Source organism: Euprymna scolopes, chromosome 3 (genome assembly GCF_053919585.1).
Source record: "Euprymna scolopes isolate OS-2025 chromosome 3, ASM5391958v1, whole genome shotgun sequence".
Classification (NCBI taxonomy): Eukaryota; Metazoa; Mollusca; class Cephalopoda; order Sepiida; family Sepiolidae; genus Euprymna; species Euprymna scolopes.
In genome coordinates this window covers 124,497,261-124,519,027 of record NC_136484.1, presented here as the reverse complement: position 1 = coordinate 124,519,027, position 21,767 = coordinate 124,497,261, and the positions used below count along the sequence as shown (strand labels likewise).

The 21,767-nt window shown below is 31.8% G+C and overlaps 1 protein-coding gene across 4 annotated transcripts in view; it reads left to right on the top strand.

Annotated features, from left to right (window-relative positions):
- Positions 1 to 21,767, top strand: part of LOC145258332 (uncharacterized) — a 48,203-nt gene that overhangs the window by 8,228 nt on the left and 18,208 nt on the right. For 2 of the 4 annotated variants that reach the window (XM_080116512.1, XM_080116531.1), the window contains exons 2-9: positions 1,449 to 1,488; positions 2,640 to 2,775; positions 4,002 to 4,108; positions 8,793 to 8,845; positions 11,913 to 12,044; positions 13,887 to 13,996; positions 18,814 to 18,889; positions 20,457 to 20,628. In XM_080116512.1, coding sequence (XP_079972638.1) covers positions 1,449 to 1,488; positions 2,640 to 2,775; positions 4,002 to 4,108; positions 8,793 to 8,845; positions 11,913 to 12,044; positions 13,887 to 13,996; positions 18,814 to 18,889; positions 20,457 to 20,628 — 826 coding nt within the window. Of the gene's footprint in view, positions 1 to 1,448; positions 1,489 to 2,639; positions 2,776 to 4,001; positions 4,109 to 8,792; positions 8,846 to 11,912; positions 12,045 to 13,886; positions 13,997 to 18,801; positions 18,890 to 20,456; positions 20,629 to 21,767 lie in introns of all 4 variants that reach the window. The other 2 variants (XM_080116523.1, XM_080116501.1) reach the window with 1 other exon arrangement.

Sequence of the window (21,767 nt, the reverse complement as noted above, 5' to 3'; positions counted from 1 at the left end):
TTTACTATTCATGTGATAAGAATGAACATTTGTATTATTTGGATTCTTCGGGTTACTATTTTTATCTTGAGCGTTATTTTCATAATGTTTTGGTCGACGTAATCTCTGACCTTCTTCAGGTGTATTTTGTCAAACTCAGGACTCTGCACAGAATTTTAAACAAAACCCTTTATTTAATCCATGGGGGTAGCATGCTCTTGTTCCATCAGCCATAATTGGGTAGAAGTTCTAAGTAATTTGCAATTGTATTTTGGGTGCTGCCCGCACTGAGGATTGAGCATAACTTTTCCAACTGAATTTTTACCAAGTACTCTATCCACTGCACCACAGGTTAAAAATTCCGTGCAGATTCCTGAGTTTGACAAAGATTCTCAAATTCTACAAGATAAACCTGACGGTGTTGTGAAAATGATGAGAACAGTAGTCCAAATAATACAAACAATCATTCCTCATCTCAAAAATTCAGAACTGTATGAACAAACATTCTCATCGCTTTTTTTTAAATGTGTCCCGCAAGGCTTTGTGAGTTGTTGTTTATGTTTGAAATCAATCACATTAGTAAACACACATTTTATATGGATGCATTTTAAGAGTATCTGTTCTTGTACGCAGGATTCAGGGTTGTGGAGTTAGAAGTTATAAGGTCCAATGATTCCGAAAATTCTGGTTCCAGTTCCTAGAATTTTGAAATATTCGACTTCAACTCTTTATTTTAAATTCTTCCAATATTCCGCAATCATCAGTCAGATTTTGAACAAATTTCTAATTTTGACTCTACAATCCTGGTAGGATTAGCTCTCAGATTACCATAAATTTACTAAATAGGTTTTGAAAGATAGGGTTTTATTTTTATTGTTTGGATACATTTATATGTGAATTTTTTGAAGTAATTATAATTCAGATGTGATTCTAAAATAGTTTTTCATGTTTGCAAATGTAACCCTACTTTATTTGAAAAAAAAAAACAAAAACAAAAAACAAATGAGGAATGGACTGGGTGAAAATTATGATATTGTATATCCTTAAGAAAACTACAAATAAAAACAACAAAAAAACAAAACAAAGATCATTAAAACCCAAATCAAAAATGTTATTCTTTCAACCATATATGACAACTGTTGCTACAAAGAGACAAACACAACTCTACAGTTGCTACTATAGTGAAAGAGAAAAAGAGATAATCACTATTACTATGACAGATAAGTGGCGACCATGTGAATGGTCTAGCTGTTTAGATTGCAAAGACTTGTTTCGGTAACGTCACAGGTCCAAAGTTTGACACTATGCACCTGAAGAAGATGGGAGGGCAAGATAGTTGAAATATGATAACAAAGATGATGAAACCAGTTCTAAAATAACAATGACAATTCTTATCCTCAAAATACAGCCAAATGTATATGCTTAATATGCAAATAAATAATTAAGGTTTATTTATTTATTTAAATCAGATTCTGAGACGAAAGAGAATAATGAACCCTCATCAACCACGTAAGTACATATTTTTAGATATTTCTATCGACAAATAATTTAAATGAAATGCCTATAATTTATTTTTTAAGCTTTTTGATTAAATATTAAACTAAGTTTTTTTAATTTCTCGAGTCAATTATGAATTAAATTTCCAAATTTTTTTTTTTTATACAATTTCTTTTTATATTATCTTTATACTGAAAGTTATTGACAACAAAAATTGCAATATATTTATTTTTAATAGGGTAATATATATATACAAATTGCTTAATACTAATTTGCTTAATTGAATTAAAATTAGTATTAATATATAACATTTTAAGAATAAACTAGATGAACACCGAAATAATGGTAAAAATTGAATTTACAAGGATACTTTATTTCTTTGGAGATTATTTATTATATAAAAGGTAGTTGTGTATGTGTACAGTTAAAACTAAAAAAATACAGAATACGCACCCACAAAATCAGTATATTCTTGATTAGCATTTTCCCAGGATGAATAATATCTAAATTAAAAATATATTATTTGAAAATAGTTGGGTTTGAAGGCTATGTCAATGCAGTTTGTGGGGAAACACTGTGGACACAAGTTATTGTAAAAAAAGAATGATAACAATATTAGAAGAAATTTCAATAATCTTATGTTCATTTACCAACATAGTTTGTTGTACAGAATGGTAGGTGTTGACTGATTTCATTAAGGGTGCAAGGGTGCTTGGTTTTTCAATCATTTTATTCAGCTATTTTACATACTAAAAAGAAGTAATTGTGTTTTTTATCAAGGATTTACTTCTCTTATGCTGATTCATTCTTTGCAGAATCTATATAAAGGGGAGTTGTATCTGCATGTACATCCAGAGAGAGAAAAAGGCGGGTGGGGAATAGGAGAGGGGAAACATGGGATAAAGATAAAAAGATGTTACAGTTTTGCATCTTGCAATACTGGATGGCCAGACTAGTCTAAAATATTTAAGAGTGTTTGATCTGTATATTCCTATCTTATATTCTACGAGATGGATTTTAAAATGAAAGGTTTAAAGTTGAAGTGAGATTATTAATTAAAATAAGAGATATGATGATAAACAATAAAATGACTCGATTGGAGATATTCTTGTTATTCAGTTAAACAGCATCTAATCTGCCTTTAATTTTGTTTCGATTTGAAGAGATGTCAATGAAGAGTCGCAGACGAGCATCAAATCTGCAGGTTCTCCAAAAGAGGAGGAGAAAGCATCTACTCCAAAGGACACAGACAGTACTCCAGTAAAGGATGACCCCGATGATAAGGAGGCTGGTGAATTGGTAAGGATGAATTCTCAAAATATTGCAAAAACTTCTTGGACGTTACATTAAGAATGTACATTCTATCTATTTAGTCATAAAGATGCTATTTGAAATGCAATTGTGACAGATATACAGTACCTTGGAGATATATGTAAATGCATATAAACATTCATCCACTTTTTTTTTTTTTTTTTTTTCAAAAAGTTAAGCCTCATGGACTCATTAAAATGCTATTTCAGACTTGAGCATAAGACTGACAGAACGTTGTGCTTGACATATTAAAAAAAATACTGTGAGAATTTATTTGAGGGGAAAAGTCTTCAGTTCTATCCTGTTGTGACACTTCTGTATACCACAGATTTTTCAACAGATAAAAAGTACCAAAAGCAACTTCAGATTTCTGGTCTAGGTGTCTCTTGGAATTTTCTATCATGTTCGGAAACATCTATTTGGTGTTGATTACCACAGGAACTACAACTACTCATAAAGAATTGAAGGATATTTTTAAAATAAGGTTTGACTCCTCTATATTGGCTTTATTCTGTCTATATACATTGCATAATCGTGAAGGATTTCATTCTTTGGCATTCATTATAGAGAGGCTACAGATTGTGGCTACTGCGCAAGTGATTTTACATGCATCATATTGTGCTGAGTACATAGGGACCAGTCAAGAGTGTTATAGAAGGTCATATTGCAAACTTATAACCCCTTTGCATGAGCTCCCTCAACTTCTACCTGTCTATCTGGTTGGTACAAATGTATTGGTAGACCGCTGAAGATTTTGACAACAACTATCTAGGAAAACTTGGGTGAGTTCTTGGGTTCATAGGTGATATCTGCTTTTAATGGTGAAATTGTGATTGGTTACCCATCTTGTGCGACCTTGCTCAGGACAGCGATACATGGGCCACTATATATAGTGCAGGCCAGGGAAGAAGCTGGCTTAATTTAATACGTGAACAGCGTCACAGCAACAACCGACATAACCTCTTTTAGAGATGTTTGATCACATCTAAAGAGATCCTAACTTTGGGTGGTGCAATGCCTTTTTATTTATTTATTTATTTTGTAGTATATGGTTCATTTCATGAGCAGATATGCTTTTTTGTCAATCAGTTTTTTTTGTTTTGTTTAAAAAAAATTTTTTTTAAAAATGCTAAGTATTTTAAAATATTGCTGAAGAAAATAGAATAAAATACAGATACTGTAATTGTTACTCTTTTGTTTTACTTTTGTTCCAGAGTGGAGAAGATGACGGTGGTGACAGAAAAGATGATGATGATTCTGATGATGACGACTTTGTACAGGTCACTATTGGTGACATCAAGACAGGACCCTCCGTTTACGAGTAAACTTTCACTTATCTTTCAAGTCTTGCTTTATTTTTTTTTATATGTGATACTTTCTCTACTCATGAAAAAAAAAACATTGTCAGTAAGTAGTAATACACACGGACGAAAAAACGCTTTGGATAATCACAGATTTCAAGGTAGTTCTACTAAAATAGCCATATTTTTTAAACCAAAGCACTTCAAATTACTACTGTTTTGTTCGAAAATGAATATACTTTCAAATGAATTAATAAATATGAATGTACATTATATATTTTAAGAGTTTTAAGCAAATAAAGTGATAAAAATGTGAACGTCATAAAATGGCGTTTTCGGTAAGGTTTTGTAATGATCCCCCCCCCCTATTTTCTAAAGGTCCGTACCGTGATTGTATGAAGAATTTCGTCATGAAATTTGGGAACCAATCAGAAGAGGTGTTAATCTTAATACTGTCAAGTGTCCGAAATATTTTTGACCGTTTCTTTTTTTGTTGTGTTAAAAATAAGACTTTAATATGACGAGTATCGAACATTTTGAAAAAAAAATTCTTCGGACACCCAGTAGTAAGTAAATCAATCTTTTTACTATCTTTATCAATTAAAAGTATTATTTTATGTTGAGTAAGACTGCGGTAATTGATAATTTAAAAGGACCTACCCGAAAAAAAAATTGTTTCTATTTCTCGAATTTGGTCAAATGAAGTTAGTAAGGAGCAGCAGCAGCTCCAGCCTGTAGAATCAGCGATAGCACAGTGTAAACAACACGCGTTCTTTAATTTTTTATTCAAGAACGAATTAAGAAAAACATGAAAATATGAATATAAATGTTCTTATATGTTTTAATTAGAGCTATTTTGTTATCAGAATAACATTAGTTTAGAACTATTCGGTTTTCAGAATGTATAATAACAACAATCCCAACCAATTCGGCATTATGAATCTGTTGCAATTTCTCACATTTCTCGTCAAATTTAAAAACATGGTTGAAAAAACAAAATAAACTTTTGTAGATATATAGCTTGCATGCACTTTTATTCTTTAAATTAGTTTTGAACAGCGAATTAAAACAATGTTTTACTGCGAACAGCCACAAATGTTTTTTTTTCAAAATCAAAATAAGTATCAAAATTTTGTTTATACATATATTCGAAAAAGTTGTCAAAAAACAAATATATAACAAATAAATGTTATCAAAGGCAAGATAAGTTACTTTTCTACCTAACTGAATAATTTTCTAGTGTTTTTATTTAATGTAACATGCTTATTCAGCTCGAAAAATGTACAGTGTTTACCGATGTATTGGAAAATTAAAAATGGCGCCCGGCCCGACTCTCTTTGACATGGTAAGTTTGAGAAAAAGAAGTTAAAAATAAAAAAAACTATACAAAATACTGTTAAAAACTCACCGAATATATGTCACGGTAACATATATTGAGCGAGTTTCTAGCAGTATTTTGTCTACTTAACTCTTTTCCCCAAACTTACCATTTCAAGAGAGTCGGGCGCCATTTTAAATTTTCGAAAACATCGGTAAACACTGTTTTCAAGCTGAATAGACATGTTACATTAAATAAAAACACTAAAAAATTATCCAGTTAGGTAGAAAAGTAACTTGCTTTTGATAACATTTATTTGTTATATATTTGTTTTTTTTGACAACTTTTTCGAATCTATGTATATAGTAATACAAACCCTCAAAATCTATATCAATATTCTTGAAATTTTAAAAGCAGTTAGAAATTATTTTTGTCTGTTTGTCCTAATTCTTGTAAAATTTCACATCCTTATTTACATAAGTTTACATATTTAATAGTAATGTGATATTCCAAATTTAATCCATAGCATTTTCAAAAGCCAATAATTATGAACCGCTAACAGTAAATATGAGTGATGAACGCTCTCTTTGAAAAAAAGCTCTCTTAACTTCACCTCTAATCCAAATTATGTGTGGCAAGTGTCCTCCTAAAACACTCTTTAACCCTAACAATAACACTAAGTTCGAGTGGCAAGCCCCCCCCCCCAACAAAATACCTCTGTAAGCCACATGCAAGCATCTAAAACAAACAAACAAAAAATAGATCCTTCCTTAAAGAAAAATACACATAAAAATAAATTAGTTAACTGTCCTAAAATGCTAGAATGGCCAGGAAATAGTGAATTATTTTACATTAAATTTTTGTGAAACTAACCACTCCCCCTCTAATATTGTTTTTGTTAGCTTTGTCTCTGTCAAGTTTTCAGTATGTTCACACATAATTTTCCTTAGCCCTACAATTAATTCAAAGTCCGAATAGCAACCCTCCCCATATTCTCATTGCATAGAAACCCTCTTAAAACTACACATAATCATCTTTAAAAAAAACCAAAAAAAAAACCATGCATATTTTCCCATAGAAAAAAAAAACAGTTAACTGCCCTAAAATGCTAGAATGACCTGTAATAGGAAATTATTTTACATTCAATTCTAAAATAATTTGTTTATCTTTCATTAAAGTTTTTCATGGCATTTTATACATAATTTCCTAAAAAGGTAGAATCACATTTTGGAGGGGTGGTCAGAAGGAGTTGAGTGGGGTTAAACAGAAGGTGTTAATCTACAATAATACCAAAGAAATATTGCAATATATTCATTTTTAAATGGTCTTATGTTTAGATTTAAGTTTTTTGTACATAAAGCACATTACAATTCAACTTTGAGTTCTCCAACTTCTTTTCTGTTTATGGATACATGGCATTTTTAAGGAATTGCTGCATATTTATGCACATTATTTGGAAACCATAAACTTTGGGAGATTTTCAGTTGCATATTCTGATTCCTTGTACAAAAATACACTTATATGGTAAATTTCATTTCTTAGTCTTGTGTTTTAACAAAGATATGACATTTTTACTGAAAAAGTAGTGTAAAAAATGTGACGAAACGCATATGGTCTTAAAGAGGGAAAAATATCCAAACGTGTGAGGCACAAAAATAGCCATAACTTCCTTAATTTTAATCAGATTTTAAAAATTTAAAAAGATTCTTTCTTAGCTCATCAAGCTCTTTCTATACATACCAATATTGAAATATTTCAAGCTATTTCAATTTTTTCATGTGTATTGCTACAGTAAGAACTTGTATTTCTTATTGATCTCTGAACATGATGGACAAAATAAGTTCCATCTTCATATGGAATTCATTAAACTAAAAAGCATGTCCCATTAAAATTATATTTCATTAAATTTAAATGATACCAACATAATTCTTGAATTCAGTTATAAGAGTAGAAAGTGGATCTTGGATTTACTTTTGGCAGCCTCGTGACTCTTGCTTCCCTTTTTTTGTTATTTAGTCCTCGCATTCTGTGAGTGATGTTTCTGACGAAGGGGAAGAATTGCTATTTTCTAGGTCAGAATCTATCTAACACTTATCGTTAGCTAGTTTTTGACTATGAAGTAGTATTTATTTTATTTTTAGTTCCTTACATCAAGTGGCTTCATACCTTCTCTGGAGCAATTTTCATAAAAAAGAAAATATTTTTTCTCATTAAAAAAGTGTAGCAGCTTACCTGGAAAGCTGGTACCAGATCCCAACTATAAATTTAAAAGGCACGTTGACTTAACTGCTGACCTTGCACGGAGGATAGGTTAGACGATTGTCCTCTTAAAGTACTTCTTTTATTTTCTTGTATATGTCGGAGTGCTGAAGGTGCTTTGCATTAGAGTAAAATTGACATAGATAAAATTCTGTTGTCAGTCCTGACATAGCAAACTGTTCCCTTCCGTAACAGGAAAAAGATATATACTGTGTTAGTTATGTGATGCTATATAGAGTCGAGTGCAAGACTTTCATTCAATCCTCATTTTTCCATCTTCAGCTTAATGTCACAGCAATGATTAGATGCATATGCAAGGCAGAATCAGAGCAGACTTGGTATATTAGCTCTGATACTTTGTGAATATACTAAAGTTGATGTACTCATGATTAGCCTGCTATGTTAGTTTAGCCACGTTGAGAGAGGCAACTCTTGGATAAGTCTTTAAGATGAAGTGCTAGAGGGAAGTAGAATGACCCTAGAAAACTTGGGGGAAACCAACAAAAATCTTAGACAATGGAATTTCAATGGAATCAATTTTTAAGATCTCCAAGCTTGGAGACTGAGATTACTCCTGATCTAGGTAAATAAAAATGATAAAATGGATGATGATTAAGTTAAGTGATGTGTTCCAAACATATCCAACATCAATGAGGACTTGGTTAAGTACTTGAGTTTACAGGTGATTGGCCTTTTACAATGAAATCGCAATTGATTAGCTATATTGTGTGATGTTGCTCAAGATGACCACGCATGGGCTGTTATGGTTTAGGATCTGGTACAGGCCAAGGAAGAAACCGACTCAACCTGACCAGGCTGGATGCTATTGCAACAACCTGACACTGGAGTATTTTTGGAACATTTTGGGAATTACAAAAGTTAATCTTTACAGACATTTGCAAAATTCTCTGAAGACTATTTATCTTGCACCGAAAAGAATTGTGCGAATTTCCAAAAGTAATAGACATCTTTGTCAAATTTATTTTAACAAGTCAAAAAATTTTAGGTTAAAAACTTTTGAATATAATGATCTTGAGTGTTTGGAGAATCGATTTAGTAAAACTAATCTTTTGGACTTTTTAAGCTAAAATAATACATTCTTTTCTTTCAATTCTTTACTTTTACAGAACACCACGAATATTCAAACAAGGTACCGGTTACACTAAATCCTCATCATCGGGTAAGTTTCACGTGTATTATCTCTTGCATACATTTTTGTTTAATTTTTTTAAAAAAGAAACTGCAGATTATATTCAAGGTTGCAGAGTCGGAAGATAACGTCTATAGAATCCAATTTCCGTGATCGGACTTGGATTTCTTATTTTAGTCTTCCAATGATTATACTGTTTTGGAGATTAAACATCCATTTCTGATTCAGAACATTCTTATAAATCCGACTCCGACCAAAACTACCAACTTCGATTCTGATTATTTTTAAAGAATATTTCAAAATTCTTGACTTAAAAAATGAATATATTCAACTTGAAAAATCAAACCAAAGATGTAGCCCTTGTGTTTAATTAATAGGTTTGTAATCTTCTCGACCTCTGTGTAAATTGTTGCGGTTTCTGGTTTCCATTCTCCCTCCTCATGCCATGCTCTTTTATCACAAGGCAGTTTGATATGTGAACATTTTTACCAAAAAGTCCTAATCATGTTGATATGCCGGTTTTGGTTAAATTGCCTAAGTTAAGCAATGCTAAGCCTGGTCAATGCCAGATGGATAACCATTTGGGAGTACCAGGTGCTGTATATAAGAGGACGTTGACACCACCTGCAAGAACTGCAAAAACCTAACGCCATTGTTTCAACGAAAGATTACAACTGGAGACTTTTTGATTTTTGGTTTATTTCTTTATTTTTAGTATCTTGATGCAAACTGTTTGCTCAGTCGGGTCAGACAAAAAAAATAAAAAATGGTACTTGACATCTCCTTGTTAAATACATGGCATTATAAAGGTGAGGATCAAGAGTAAGTGAAGTAATCCTGGGAAAAGAGTGGCGCCCTCCTCTATATCTCTAGTAGCCAATGAAAAGAGAGCCTGTTGCCATTTCACTTGTACCACCTGCCAGAATCCGGTTGGCATCAATTGATCCCCTCCATGTCTTAAGCGGTCCACCACGTGGGTTTGGGTCATTATCAACCACTTGTTTTTATCCAAGCCTCTCAAAATTTGTTATTCTTAAAAGTGTTTGACAACTATTTTGTCATTTCAGTTGATAATTAATTCAACCATCTTTTAATTCTTTTACTGTCTATCACAAGCCAGGTAACCATTGTTTTATATCTTTATTCTATTTCCTACAGTAATCATATGCCTGCAATCTGGCCCTTGAAATTATCAAATCAGAACTCTGAGCCTGAATTCTTGGCTGGAACCATTTTTTCCGATTCATTTTATTTAGGGTTAAACTGTTACTCTTTGTGAGTTTTATTTACTTTTAATTGTGATATTCGAAATCTCCATTTCCGTGACCAAGTCAGCCAAAAAGCATCAAATTTTCTCTTTTGTTTTAACATTTTTGTTGTCAAAGTCTTGAGCTTGATTTCTACTCAAGAATTTGTAATTTTCTTTTTTTTTTTCTTTTTTTTTTAATATATTTTCTCTTATTTGTTTTAATTATTAACTTCTCTTAATGTAGATTCCCATGCATCATAGTGTTGTATGTTGACAGTCATAAATAATAAAGATATTTTCACTATAATTTAAAATTGGACAATCGTTAAATCACACTATTTTCTCAAGTTTGAAAAAAAGCTAATTATGTAAAAAAAATGTCTAATAAATGATTGTATAAAGTTAGATTTCATCTTTGTTTCATAAAAATGTTGCAGTGTACTTAATTTGTTAGTTTATATTTACTAAAAAATTCCTTTCTTAAAGACAGTATTAAATAATAGTTCTGTTAATTATAAGATTTAAAATACATTTTTATTCTTACTGATAACTTCATTTGTTTTTAGACAGCTAAGTCAAAACATTAGTAAACGGTTGATGAATTTCTTTTTATTATATTGTTAGTTGTTAGAAAAAATTCCCTGTTAACATCAAATAAAAAAATATTCTATTTTTTGTAGCATTCTTTATATATATAATGTATATTCTGATTGAACTTAGTTGGAGACACTTCTAATGGTGATACTGTGAAATCGCAGTAGTGTTAAGCCAAGTATAATTTGTCATTTTTATATTTAGGAAGAATTTTCTTTTGAGAAATGCTTTGATTACTAGTGGAGCGAGTTTAATGATCTTAAACCCAAAATCTTTAGTGAAATCAGTTCTTCACCTCCGAGCATCTACAAGATGTATTTTATGATTGATATATATATATATATATATATATATATATATATATACTAGCAAAAGTACCCGTCGTTGACTGGGTTCAGAAACAGCCTACAGAAAATGGGCTTTGATTTATGAAAGGATAGGTTATGAAAAGGAAGGGTGGTAAAGAGATAGCTTCGAATTTGGGATATCAAAACCAAAGAAAAATATGATGAAAGTAAAAATAAAATAGATAAACCCCATAATTTATTATACCATACCTGTTCACACTGAAACACTTATCACAATATTATGTGGATCTATATTAAAAAACCTTGTTAAACTTTGTGAAATATTTCCATTCTATGGAGGTCATGTGCAGATAGATATGAAAAGTCTTTATTAAAGTTTGTGCCTATTTCCATTCTATGGAGGTCAGGCGCGAACGCAGACCCCACAATTTTATTATACCATCCCTATTTAAGTTAAAACATACTTATCAAAGTATTCTTATATACATATATATCAAAAACACTTGTAAACGTTTTTTTTTTTTTTTAAATTTTTTATTTCCATACTTTGTGGACCAGGCATGAACGCAGACCCCACAATTTTAATGAACCACTGTTCTGCCAGATCAAACATACCCATTCCTGTGTCTTGATACATATTCTATCATTATATGTGATCAGTTTTCTATAATAGTCAACCATATAGGAGCCTATTCGTGACCAGACATACAGACATTCAGCTCTATATTATATATATATATATATATATATATTGAAGATGAGCATAATATTTGTAACTAGGTCAAAACGTCAGTCTGTGGCTGATGAATTTCTTTTTTTTTTCTATTATATTGAACCAATTGTTAGAGAGAACTTCATGCTAAAATCCAATAGAAATAGTTTATTTTTGTAGCATATATATACGTGTATAATTATAGTTGCTAAATTCTTTTGTTTGTTGTTTTAGGTGGAACTGGTGGAATGAAGAATCAAGGCAAAGGCATTGACCTTGAAGCTGTGGGTACAAATAATGGAATACCAACATATGATTATGATTTGGACAGTTTACAAGCTGAAGACAAACCGTGGAGAAAACCAGGTTAGTAATATTTCAATTTTGTCATTTTGGACTTAAACTTTGTTCATTACTTATTGCCAAATGTTGCATTGCCCATAGAAGCAAATAATTTTATCAAGGAAAAAATTTTTTATTTGAACTCTGTACTAAGGTCAGCTTAGAGAAAGAAAAAATGTTTTTTGTGTAGAATTACCCCTATATTCAAAAACAAAAATAAAAATCTGTATGATCGCCATATTCATGACAAAAGGAAAATATCATATTCCAAAAATCATAAATTGATCAAAGAGTTTTATTTTTAAAATAAAATTTTATGAGTAACCTAAGAGCAGCTGTCTTGTCTATCATTTTGAAAACAATCTGAAAAATAACAAAGGGAGATAACTCAATCAATACAAACTGACAAGATTTATGTTGTAATGTCTATGAATTCCCATCAATCGCTTAAAAACGATTTTCTTTACAAAAAATAAAATTACTTTATTACAGTTTCATAATTTTTTAAATATATTTTTTATATTGTCATGAGTAGTACATCCTACAGATTTTTCTTTCTTTTTTTTTTTAATATAGGAGAATTCAGTACTTGTACAGTTTAGTCAAGACATTAAAAAATGAAAATATCGAAAAAAGTTTAAATTGTATGTGTCCATTATAGAACGAAGTTCTCTTAAAAAAATTTCACTTAATTTCATCAAGTATTTTTTATTTATTTATTTTTTTTTTTTTAACAGCGGAAAAACATGTTTTTATGAGAGCGCGTTGAAGGCGGCCATCTTGGATTTAAAAAAAAATTTTGTTTGAATTTTAGAAATGCCAAAGGGAGATAACTCCAGTTAAAGCGCTGACACCCCTTCCTATCTTTTAATACTAGCTTTTCTTCCTAAAAATCGAGCATTTTGCTCGGTATCATAACAAATTGTTTTTTCGCTGTAAAAAAAAAAAAACTACTTGATGAAATTAAGTGAAATTTTTTTTTGGAGAACTTCGTTCCATAACAGATACATAAAATTTAAACTTTTTTTTTCGATATTTTCATTTTTTTAATGTCTTGACTAAACTGTACAAGTACCAAGAATTCTTCTACAAAGAAATGAAACCACTATTGTTGAGAAAGCATCTTCTCCAAATTACCAATTGTTACTCAAAATAACTTTTATACCATCAAACAAAGCACTGCTTTCATTGCTCCAGAACGCACCATGATTGAGGTTTCTTCCAATTCTAATTCTTTTCTATACATAGCATAAATATATTTTGGTCTTAAGGCTTACTCCTATTGATGATAACATGAGATTTGAAGCAGTAATCTTGCAACAATGAATACATTTGTGTGTATGTGGGGGGTGCTAAGAACATTTTCTGCAGTAAAATGTTAAAAATTTGTTGCGGTTGTTCAGAATGCTCCCATATTAAAAATAAAATTAAAAAAAAAAATTTTTTTATGATGGACGAAAAGATCATATTCCCAAAATATTAAGTAGTTTTATTTTTAAGAGAATAATTTTTAAACGATTTTAAGCCATTAATGAGAAATGTGGGCATTACAAGATTGATCTTGCAAGTTTGAATTATTGATCAGCTATCTCCCTTTGTTTCTTCAAGATGGTGATGTGAGACAGTCTCTCTTTCCTTACTCATAAAATTTGATTTTCCAAGTTAAACATAAACCTACTTGATAAATGTTTGTGATTCTTTGGATATGATATTTTTGTTCTGTCATGAGTGCGTGCATCCAGCAGATCTTTTTTTTAATATAGAGAAAATTCTGGACAAGGACTGATTTGTCCAGTTTGATAATTGGACTTTGTTTGTCTTCTTTAAAAATATAGCTGTGAAAAACAAAATGTTTTTTCTCCTTAGGTGCTGATATAACGGATTATTTTAACTATGGCTTTAATGAGGATACATGGCAGCAATACTGTGAAAAGCAGAGACGTCTTCGTATGGAGAATCAAAGCAACAAAATCATGGTGAGTTTTTAACAGGAATTTGCTTATTTTTGTTTTTTCAGCTTGTGCTATTCTGAGATTACATGTTTTGTCAATGACTTCTTTCTTCTGTCTGTTGCCATTTCACTTGTACCACCTGCCAGAATCCGGTTGGCATTAATTGATCCCCTCCATGTCTTAAGCAGTCCACCACGTGGGTTTGGGTCATTGTCATTGATGTAGGACTCCTTTTGGAGTGTTTTAAATGACTGACAGTAGATGACATGGCCATACCAGTTGAGATGTTGGTGTATGACATAATTTCTCATGGAGGTCTCTACGATGAGATCAGCAATTTACTGCAGCCAGAATTGTCATTTTGATGCTTCATCGTCGATCAAATCTCGCAGACATACAAGAATACAGGTCATACATCTCTCATACAATGGAATCCCTGCGTTTTGTAAAATTGTAGATAGCTGCCTGAACACTCCACATAGCACTTATGTCATCTTATAGCTGTGCCAATTTGCTTACTGGGATCAGCTGTGTTGCTAAATGTATTGACTCTTTTAGCACCTGCAACAATTTTTGTTTCCGTGAATGCTGAATTTTGACTAGTACTTAATTTTAAGTAAAAGGAACAAAGTAAAAACAAACCTGGATATCTGTAATGTTTGTTTAATTGGTACATTTAATGATGAAAATGTTATTTTAAACTTTGAATATATATTCTTTTTATAATGTTGTTGGGCAGTTATGTTATGAGAATAGCCCTTGAACTATTGACACTTTTGATGCATATTGTTACGTTCAATATAATTTTAAAATATACGGTTTAGTCTAACTTATAAAACACTAGAAGAATCTCAGGATGGCTAAAATTAATCCCCAGAACAAATTTTGCATCTCTTTTAAACCCCTTTTTGAAAATTAAAATCGATATATAACACCACTAAACCTTGTATACAGAATCCTTATTCTAATTTTGATTAAAATTCATTATGTGATGATAGTTTTAGAAAATGACTCAAATTTAAAGCCTTAAGCTTCATGGGTCTTAATTAGAAATTGAAATTCAGGGAATCTTGCTTAATTGGTGTCTAATAAATATGGATCAAATTAAATTAAAATCTAAAAAAAATTGAATTGTTAAATGGGAGGCTGTGCCAATATTATGCTCCTAAAACCCTCTTTAAAATAATCAAAAGAATCTGAAATTTAGTAAATATTAATTACTAGCAGTTCAGCTCAGCTTTGCTCAGGCCCTATGTACTGTTCATAACTTTATATGTATATTAAAAAAGTTTAACTCCTGTCCAGATAACCTACAAAACTTAAAATTTCAAGTATTTAGACCCAAAATTGACGGAGGAGTTTGGTAGAGTTTGCAAAGGTCGACTCTTTCAACTTTTTAAAGAAGACAAACAAAGTCCAATTATCAAACTGGACAAATCAGTCCTTGTCCAGAATTTTCTCTATGTTAAAAAAAAAGATCTGCTGGATGCACGCACTCATGACAGAACAAAAATATCATATCCAAAGAATCAAGCCAAATTTTCGCCCCAAAACTGATTAAAAAGCTTGTTGCATGTCTGAATACCCTTTATGTAAAATTTCAAATGTTTAGACCCTAAAATTAACTGAATAGTTTGCTAGAAACTGCAAAGGTCAAATCTTTTGAACTTTGACCTTTTGGCAGCCAAATTTTCGGCCAAAAACCAATTGAAAAGATTGCCCTATGTCTTAATACACTTTATGTAAAATTTCAAATGTTTAGATCAAAAATTGGCTGAGAGGTCAAACTTTTTAAAACTTTGACCCCATAACATTTATTGTTTTAGGCTCAAATCAAGTTAAAAAGTTTGATCCATGTCCAAGGAACCTACATCTAAAATTTCAAGTGTTTAGACTCAAAATTGGCAGAGGAGTTTGGTAGAGTTTTCAAAGGTCAAATCATTGAACTTTAACCCCTTGACAACCAAATTTCTAGCTGAACACTGATTAAAAAGATTTTTCCAAATCTCAATATCTCTTATGTCAAATCTCAATCTGTAGACTGAAAATTGACAGAGTAGTTTGGTAGGAAAATGTACACACACACACACACACGCACACTTTTATAGATATATATAGATTGTTGAAATTTCACAAGAACCAAATATATCTGAATTTTCAGAGGTTTCCACTCTCTCTTCACCACTTTACATAAGAGTAAATTAAACTAAATATAACCCACATGTAGTCCACCGTTGTGTTCCAAAATTTATATTGACTTTTAATTAGTTTAAGAGTGAATCTTGTACAAATATAAAGAAATATCAACATACCTAGCTTTATGTACAGATTGATGGCGATTATATGAATACATAATGTAGTTACTCAATTTAACTGCCTTTTTCTCAACTTGTCAATCTCTCCTAGCTTTACAATAAATGCCTTACCGAATCTTGCTTTTCTGACTGCTGGAAAACTGCTTCTGTGGTACCAGTTTACAAGAATTCTGGCGAAAGAACTAACCCATTAACTTATCGCCCCATTAGTTTCCTACCGCTTTTCGCCAAAATATTTGAGTCCATAATTAAGCAAGCTCTAGTCCATCACCATAAAGCTGCTAAACTTCTGATCGACCAACAATATGGATTTGGGTAAGTCCGTTCTACAGCAGATATCCTAAATGTAATCTCTGAACGTATATACCATACACTGGACAAAACGGGAGGGTAGAGCACTTGCCCTAGATATATCTAAGGCTTTTGACGGCGTATGGCATGATGGTCTTCTCAGGAAAATCAGATCATATGGTATCACTGGATTAATACTTAACATTATTAAATCCTTCTTAAATACGAGAAGAATCCAGGTTGTCTTCGACGGTTGTACATCTAAACAATATGATATAAATGCGGGTATACCTTAGGGATCGATCCTTGGACCTTTATTATTCCTAATATTCATAAATGATCTCCCTGATAAAATTGTCTCTGAGATGGGTATATTTGCTGATGACACCACGCTCTATAACAGGCACGAGGGGAAAATAAATAAACACATATCTAAGGAAATGGCAGAAACATTAGAGAAAGACGTCCAATCTGTAGTGGAATGAGGACAAAATTGGATGGTCACGTTCAATACTGCTAAGACTAAGTTTGTTTCCTTTAATAATTACAAGAAAACTTCTCAACCACCAGTAGCTAAAGATACATTACGTGAAAGTACTTTATTGAAACTCCCCGGCTTAACGTTCACAGGGAACACAAGTTGGAACAGATACATTGAGAGCATTGCCAAGGCTGCTGCGAGGAAGGTGGGGGTCTTTACTGTGCTAGAAAGTTACTTATGCCTGAAAGTATCCTGTACCTCTACAAGGCCACCATTTGCCCATGTATGGAGTATTGTTGTCACATTTAGGTTAGTGCATATGCTACTAGTCTCTCGCTCTTGGACAGGGTTCAAAAGAGTCGCCAACCTGATATGTCCTGAACTGTCATATACGGTTAGACCTCTGTCTTATTGATGAAATGTTGCATCCCTCTGCCTGTTCTCTACAAGTATTTTAATGGTGGATGCTTCGATGAACTACAAGCCCTTGCACCCCCTCAACGTAAATACCCCCCGTCAAATCCGACAAGCAGCAAAATCCCATCCCTACACAGTAGAGATCCCTAGATGTAAGAAACCCTTCTACTACAATAGTTTCTTCCACAAAACTGCTAGACTTCTGGGATCCTGCTTTTCCAACTGTACTGACATGCAGAAGTTCAAGTGTAATGTGAACAGACATCTTGCTGCTCAACTCCCTACATAATATCCCTGCAACATATGTTATGTTCCCGATAGTAGCCCCCTACATCAAAGTGGCAATGTGCCTTATCACCGGTGAGTGATCAAGAAACCATCAATCAATAATTTTTTTGTTTTACATACATGTGTAGTCTGGTCTTGATCGTCGCTTTTTCCGTGTGTGTGGTTGTTGATCTGTATTGTTGCATCGTCTAGTGGGTGTTTAACTCTGGACAAATAAAACTTGTGGAAACACAAGGAGACTTGTTGACAGTTTTAAAAATTTTATTAGGGGGAGAGAGGTTCCTTCATAAGGAGAGAGATCAAAAATTTATTCCTTCGAAAAGATAAGCTAAAATCAGTTCCTTCTTAATTTGTTTACTAGCTAAAAAATGGTTGAAGAACAGACAGGTCTCAAGGAAATTTCCCTTAGATTTCTATGTTGTTGGTACATTTGGATCAGCTGATTCCTCGCTGCAAACTGCCCCAAAACCGAGTTTTAACATGTAATGCAATTTTCATCAAAGAATTTGATATTTACCCTCAATTCCTTTGTCTAAGGAGTTGACCTCTGAACCCTCACATCAACCATGTCAGGTGTAGCGGTCAATCCCCGGTCATCAATAGGTTATCCTGACCTACACTTAATGAAGCCATCTTGAAACCCACACCAGTTGATACAATCTCCATCTACCGGCACCCCAATATATATTATTGAAAAATATTAGCGTACATAGAACTGAAAATATGCAAGTATTTTTTTTTTTATTTATGAAAGTCAATTATCATAGTCCAGAGCTGCCATGTTTTAGACATTATTAGAAAATTTTGTCTTGGTTAATGACTGATTGTTTCCCCATAGTCTTGTTACAGCTTGAAATTAATTTAATTTTTTTATTAATATCCTCGTCGCATATTTTCCATAATTTTCAATATACATTATATTTCAATAAGTATTTCATAAAGTTTTCCTGTCGTATTTCACAAATGAGTCTTTATAAACAAGCACCAATAATCCTTATACATTGTGTAGCCATAGTCATGATGTTTAATACATGTAGCCTTCCTTTCAGGTACACCATGCTGGTGCACCTACTCCAGTTGTAAATTCTCGAGCCACTCCAGAAGAGAAACCTACGCCATTAAACCGTGAGTATTTAACTCTTATTAATTTTTTTAAAATTTTAATCAGAAAGGATTTTTGTTTTTGTCACATACCATTAGTCTTCTTTTCATGAGATTCTCTGTGAGTTTTCTGCAAACTGACACATATTCTCTTTGACACCCATTTTATATGCTGGCAGCTGGCATGTGTTTAACAACTTTTAGAAATTGACTTCCAAACTAACCCATCTCTGGCCAGGTCTTTATTTATCCCTTTTTCCTTCAGGTCCACTCTTATCACTTTCTTCTAGATTTTCTTTTGCTTTTCCCCTGTGAACTGAACCTGCTACCTCAACTCTTTAGCAGGGAAAATGCGTTTATTTCTGCTAAAATTTCTGTTGTTGGATTTACTCAAGATATCTATAGATATAAATAATGGTTGATTACATGATTCCAAAGTACTGGCGACTTCAGGGAAAAATTGTTTTCTCTTTAGGAGGATCAAAAAAAAAAAATGCTCTTCACATTAGCAAAAATTGTTCTTTTTCACAAAATTTCAACAAAAGTTGTGATCCATAGTTATTCAATTAATTCAAATATAACATACCATTGTAAAATGCAATTTGTAAATATCTAAAATAATAAAAATCAGTTTTTGCTTATATTCAAATCATAGTTGAAAAATGTGATTCACTTGTTTTTCTTTGGAAATTGTAACTCCTTTATCTCCCTTTTTCTCCATTTTTTTTTTTTTTTTTTAAATCAAAGCTATAAAATAAGTTTGTTCCAACCTATAATACACACAAACACAAAAAAAACCCAGTTTATTTTTAAGTAAAATTCTTCTCGATAATTTTTTGTAATTTTTCTATAAATATCTACTTTTGTCTGGTACATTTATCAAAGAGTTTTCTCATTAATTTATTTTAAACTGTCATATTTTACTTGTGCATGTCTGGAAACTTTCCTCCAAAGCCCTTTCATGTTTTAAAGGACGATTCTGAAAATATAATAAAGTTTATTTAAACTTATTCTTATTTAACCTTTGTTTGTGTTTCTTTTTAAAATGAACATGAAATTTTAAAGATTTTAGCTTTTGAATTCAGTTTTTATTTGAAAGAAGCTTTATCAACATTTTGCAAAAAAAAAAAAAAAAATCTCATTTCAATATTTAAAAAATCAAATTGTTTATTTTATTTTTAGTTTTTATTTCATTTTCTTTTACATATCAGTCCAACTTCCTGTCAATTCAGATTCTCTAACATATGTCGTCTGAAAGCACCCACGTCTGTCGATGCTATCCATTCTTTATGCTATCATCAAAAAATAAATTTTATTTAACATTAGTTATATTCTGGAGAGGCTCATTCCAGTTATTAATCCTTTGGTATCAGTTTATTAAAGTGAGCAGTAAAATTCTCTTAAAAAAGATACATCATTTTTTTTTTTTGTTTTTTTCCCCCCCCAATTAAAATTTCTTTTTTTCTAATTGAAAACCTTAATCTGGCTATATAAAAGCAAATATTGAAAATATATTTTATTTTTTAATATATTAAGGAGTCTATATTAATCCTTGACACTTAAAGTAAGGTATTTATAATTACTTTTTCAGCGGATTCAAATAGCACTCCACTTGGCCTCCTTGGCAAAAGAGCTGCACCACCTCCCAACCGCAAAATGTCTGGCACTATTGATGTCATTGGAACGACAGCCAGGGACTCTAGACGCCCTGCACAATCATCTAACAATAATGAACCAATTCCTACCACAGATTCCAGTGATTAGTAAGTAGCGTTTGTATTTCTGATGTCCTTATCAAAATTTCATAAATCTTTATAAACTGACTAATCCTATCCAGATTTAGATAATTGGTAATAAATAAACTTTAAATAATGGTTTATTCTGCAATTGATATCGTCATATTTTGATTTGTGTGATAATTGATATTTATGTCATGAAGGATGATGTTATAGTTCCCTTTTTATTTTATTTTTAAACTTTTTCATATTAATATTTGGCGTAAATTTTCATAATTCTGCCATTTTGTCTTATATTTTAACTATATACTGTCTGATTGTTTTTCTATATTTCAAATGCTTACCTATTTTAATCTTTCATTGGTTAAGAAAGGAATATGAACCAAAAAGATGTTTATATTTCTATAGCTGAAGATGCAAATCATGACCATATTCAATAATTGTTTCATAATATATTTTTAATGTATATCTTCAACTTCTTGAGCATATATAAACAATTCGAAACAAAAGAAACAATTTTTTTTTTTTTTTTTACAAGAGTCACCACTTATTAAGGCCCAGAGGCCACTCGAGGATAAGGGTTAATGAGTGTGATAAGTAATCAATGGGACAATACCATATTAATAGTTAGTAGCAGACATTTGGTAAATTGGATTACTCAATGGAGATGGCTCATCAAGTACTTGATTACGTTGAACTTGAAGATAATCGTATTGTAGCCAGCTGGAAAGCAGGGAAATTGAACAGATTTCACAGACGTGCAGTTCTAAGAAAGAAGCTTTGTTCATGGAATCTATGTTTAGGTTTAGGCACAGATAAAGAGTGGGGAAAATTATTGATAGTAGATTTAGCTAGATGAATGTTGTTTTGTGAAACTTTTGCGAGGTGGAGGACCATAGATTTGAGTTCGGACGAGTACTTGCCATGAAAATAACGATAAAGCAAAGACATGCTTGCAACATCTCTTCTGTGGGAAAGAGGATACAGGGAAGAGAAAAGGGTATCCCCTACTAGGCTACAAAGTCTGTTTTGAACTCTGTCAAAGCAGGATAAGATCTAGCAGTTCCTGTTAAGATGTGGCAACAGTACTCCTTGGATGTACCTGGCTCTTATACAGATAGAGCATTGCATCAACAGTGTGATATCTACTGGAGTGATAGAAAGAT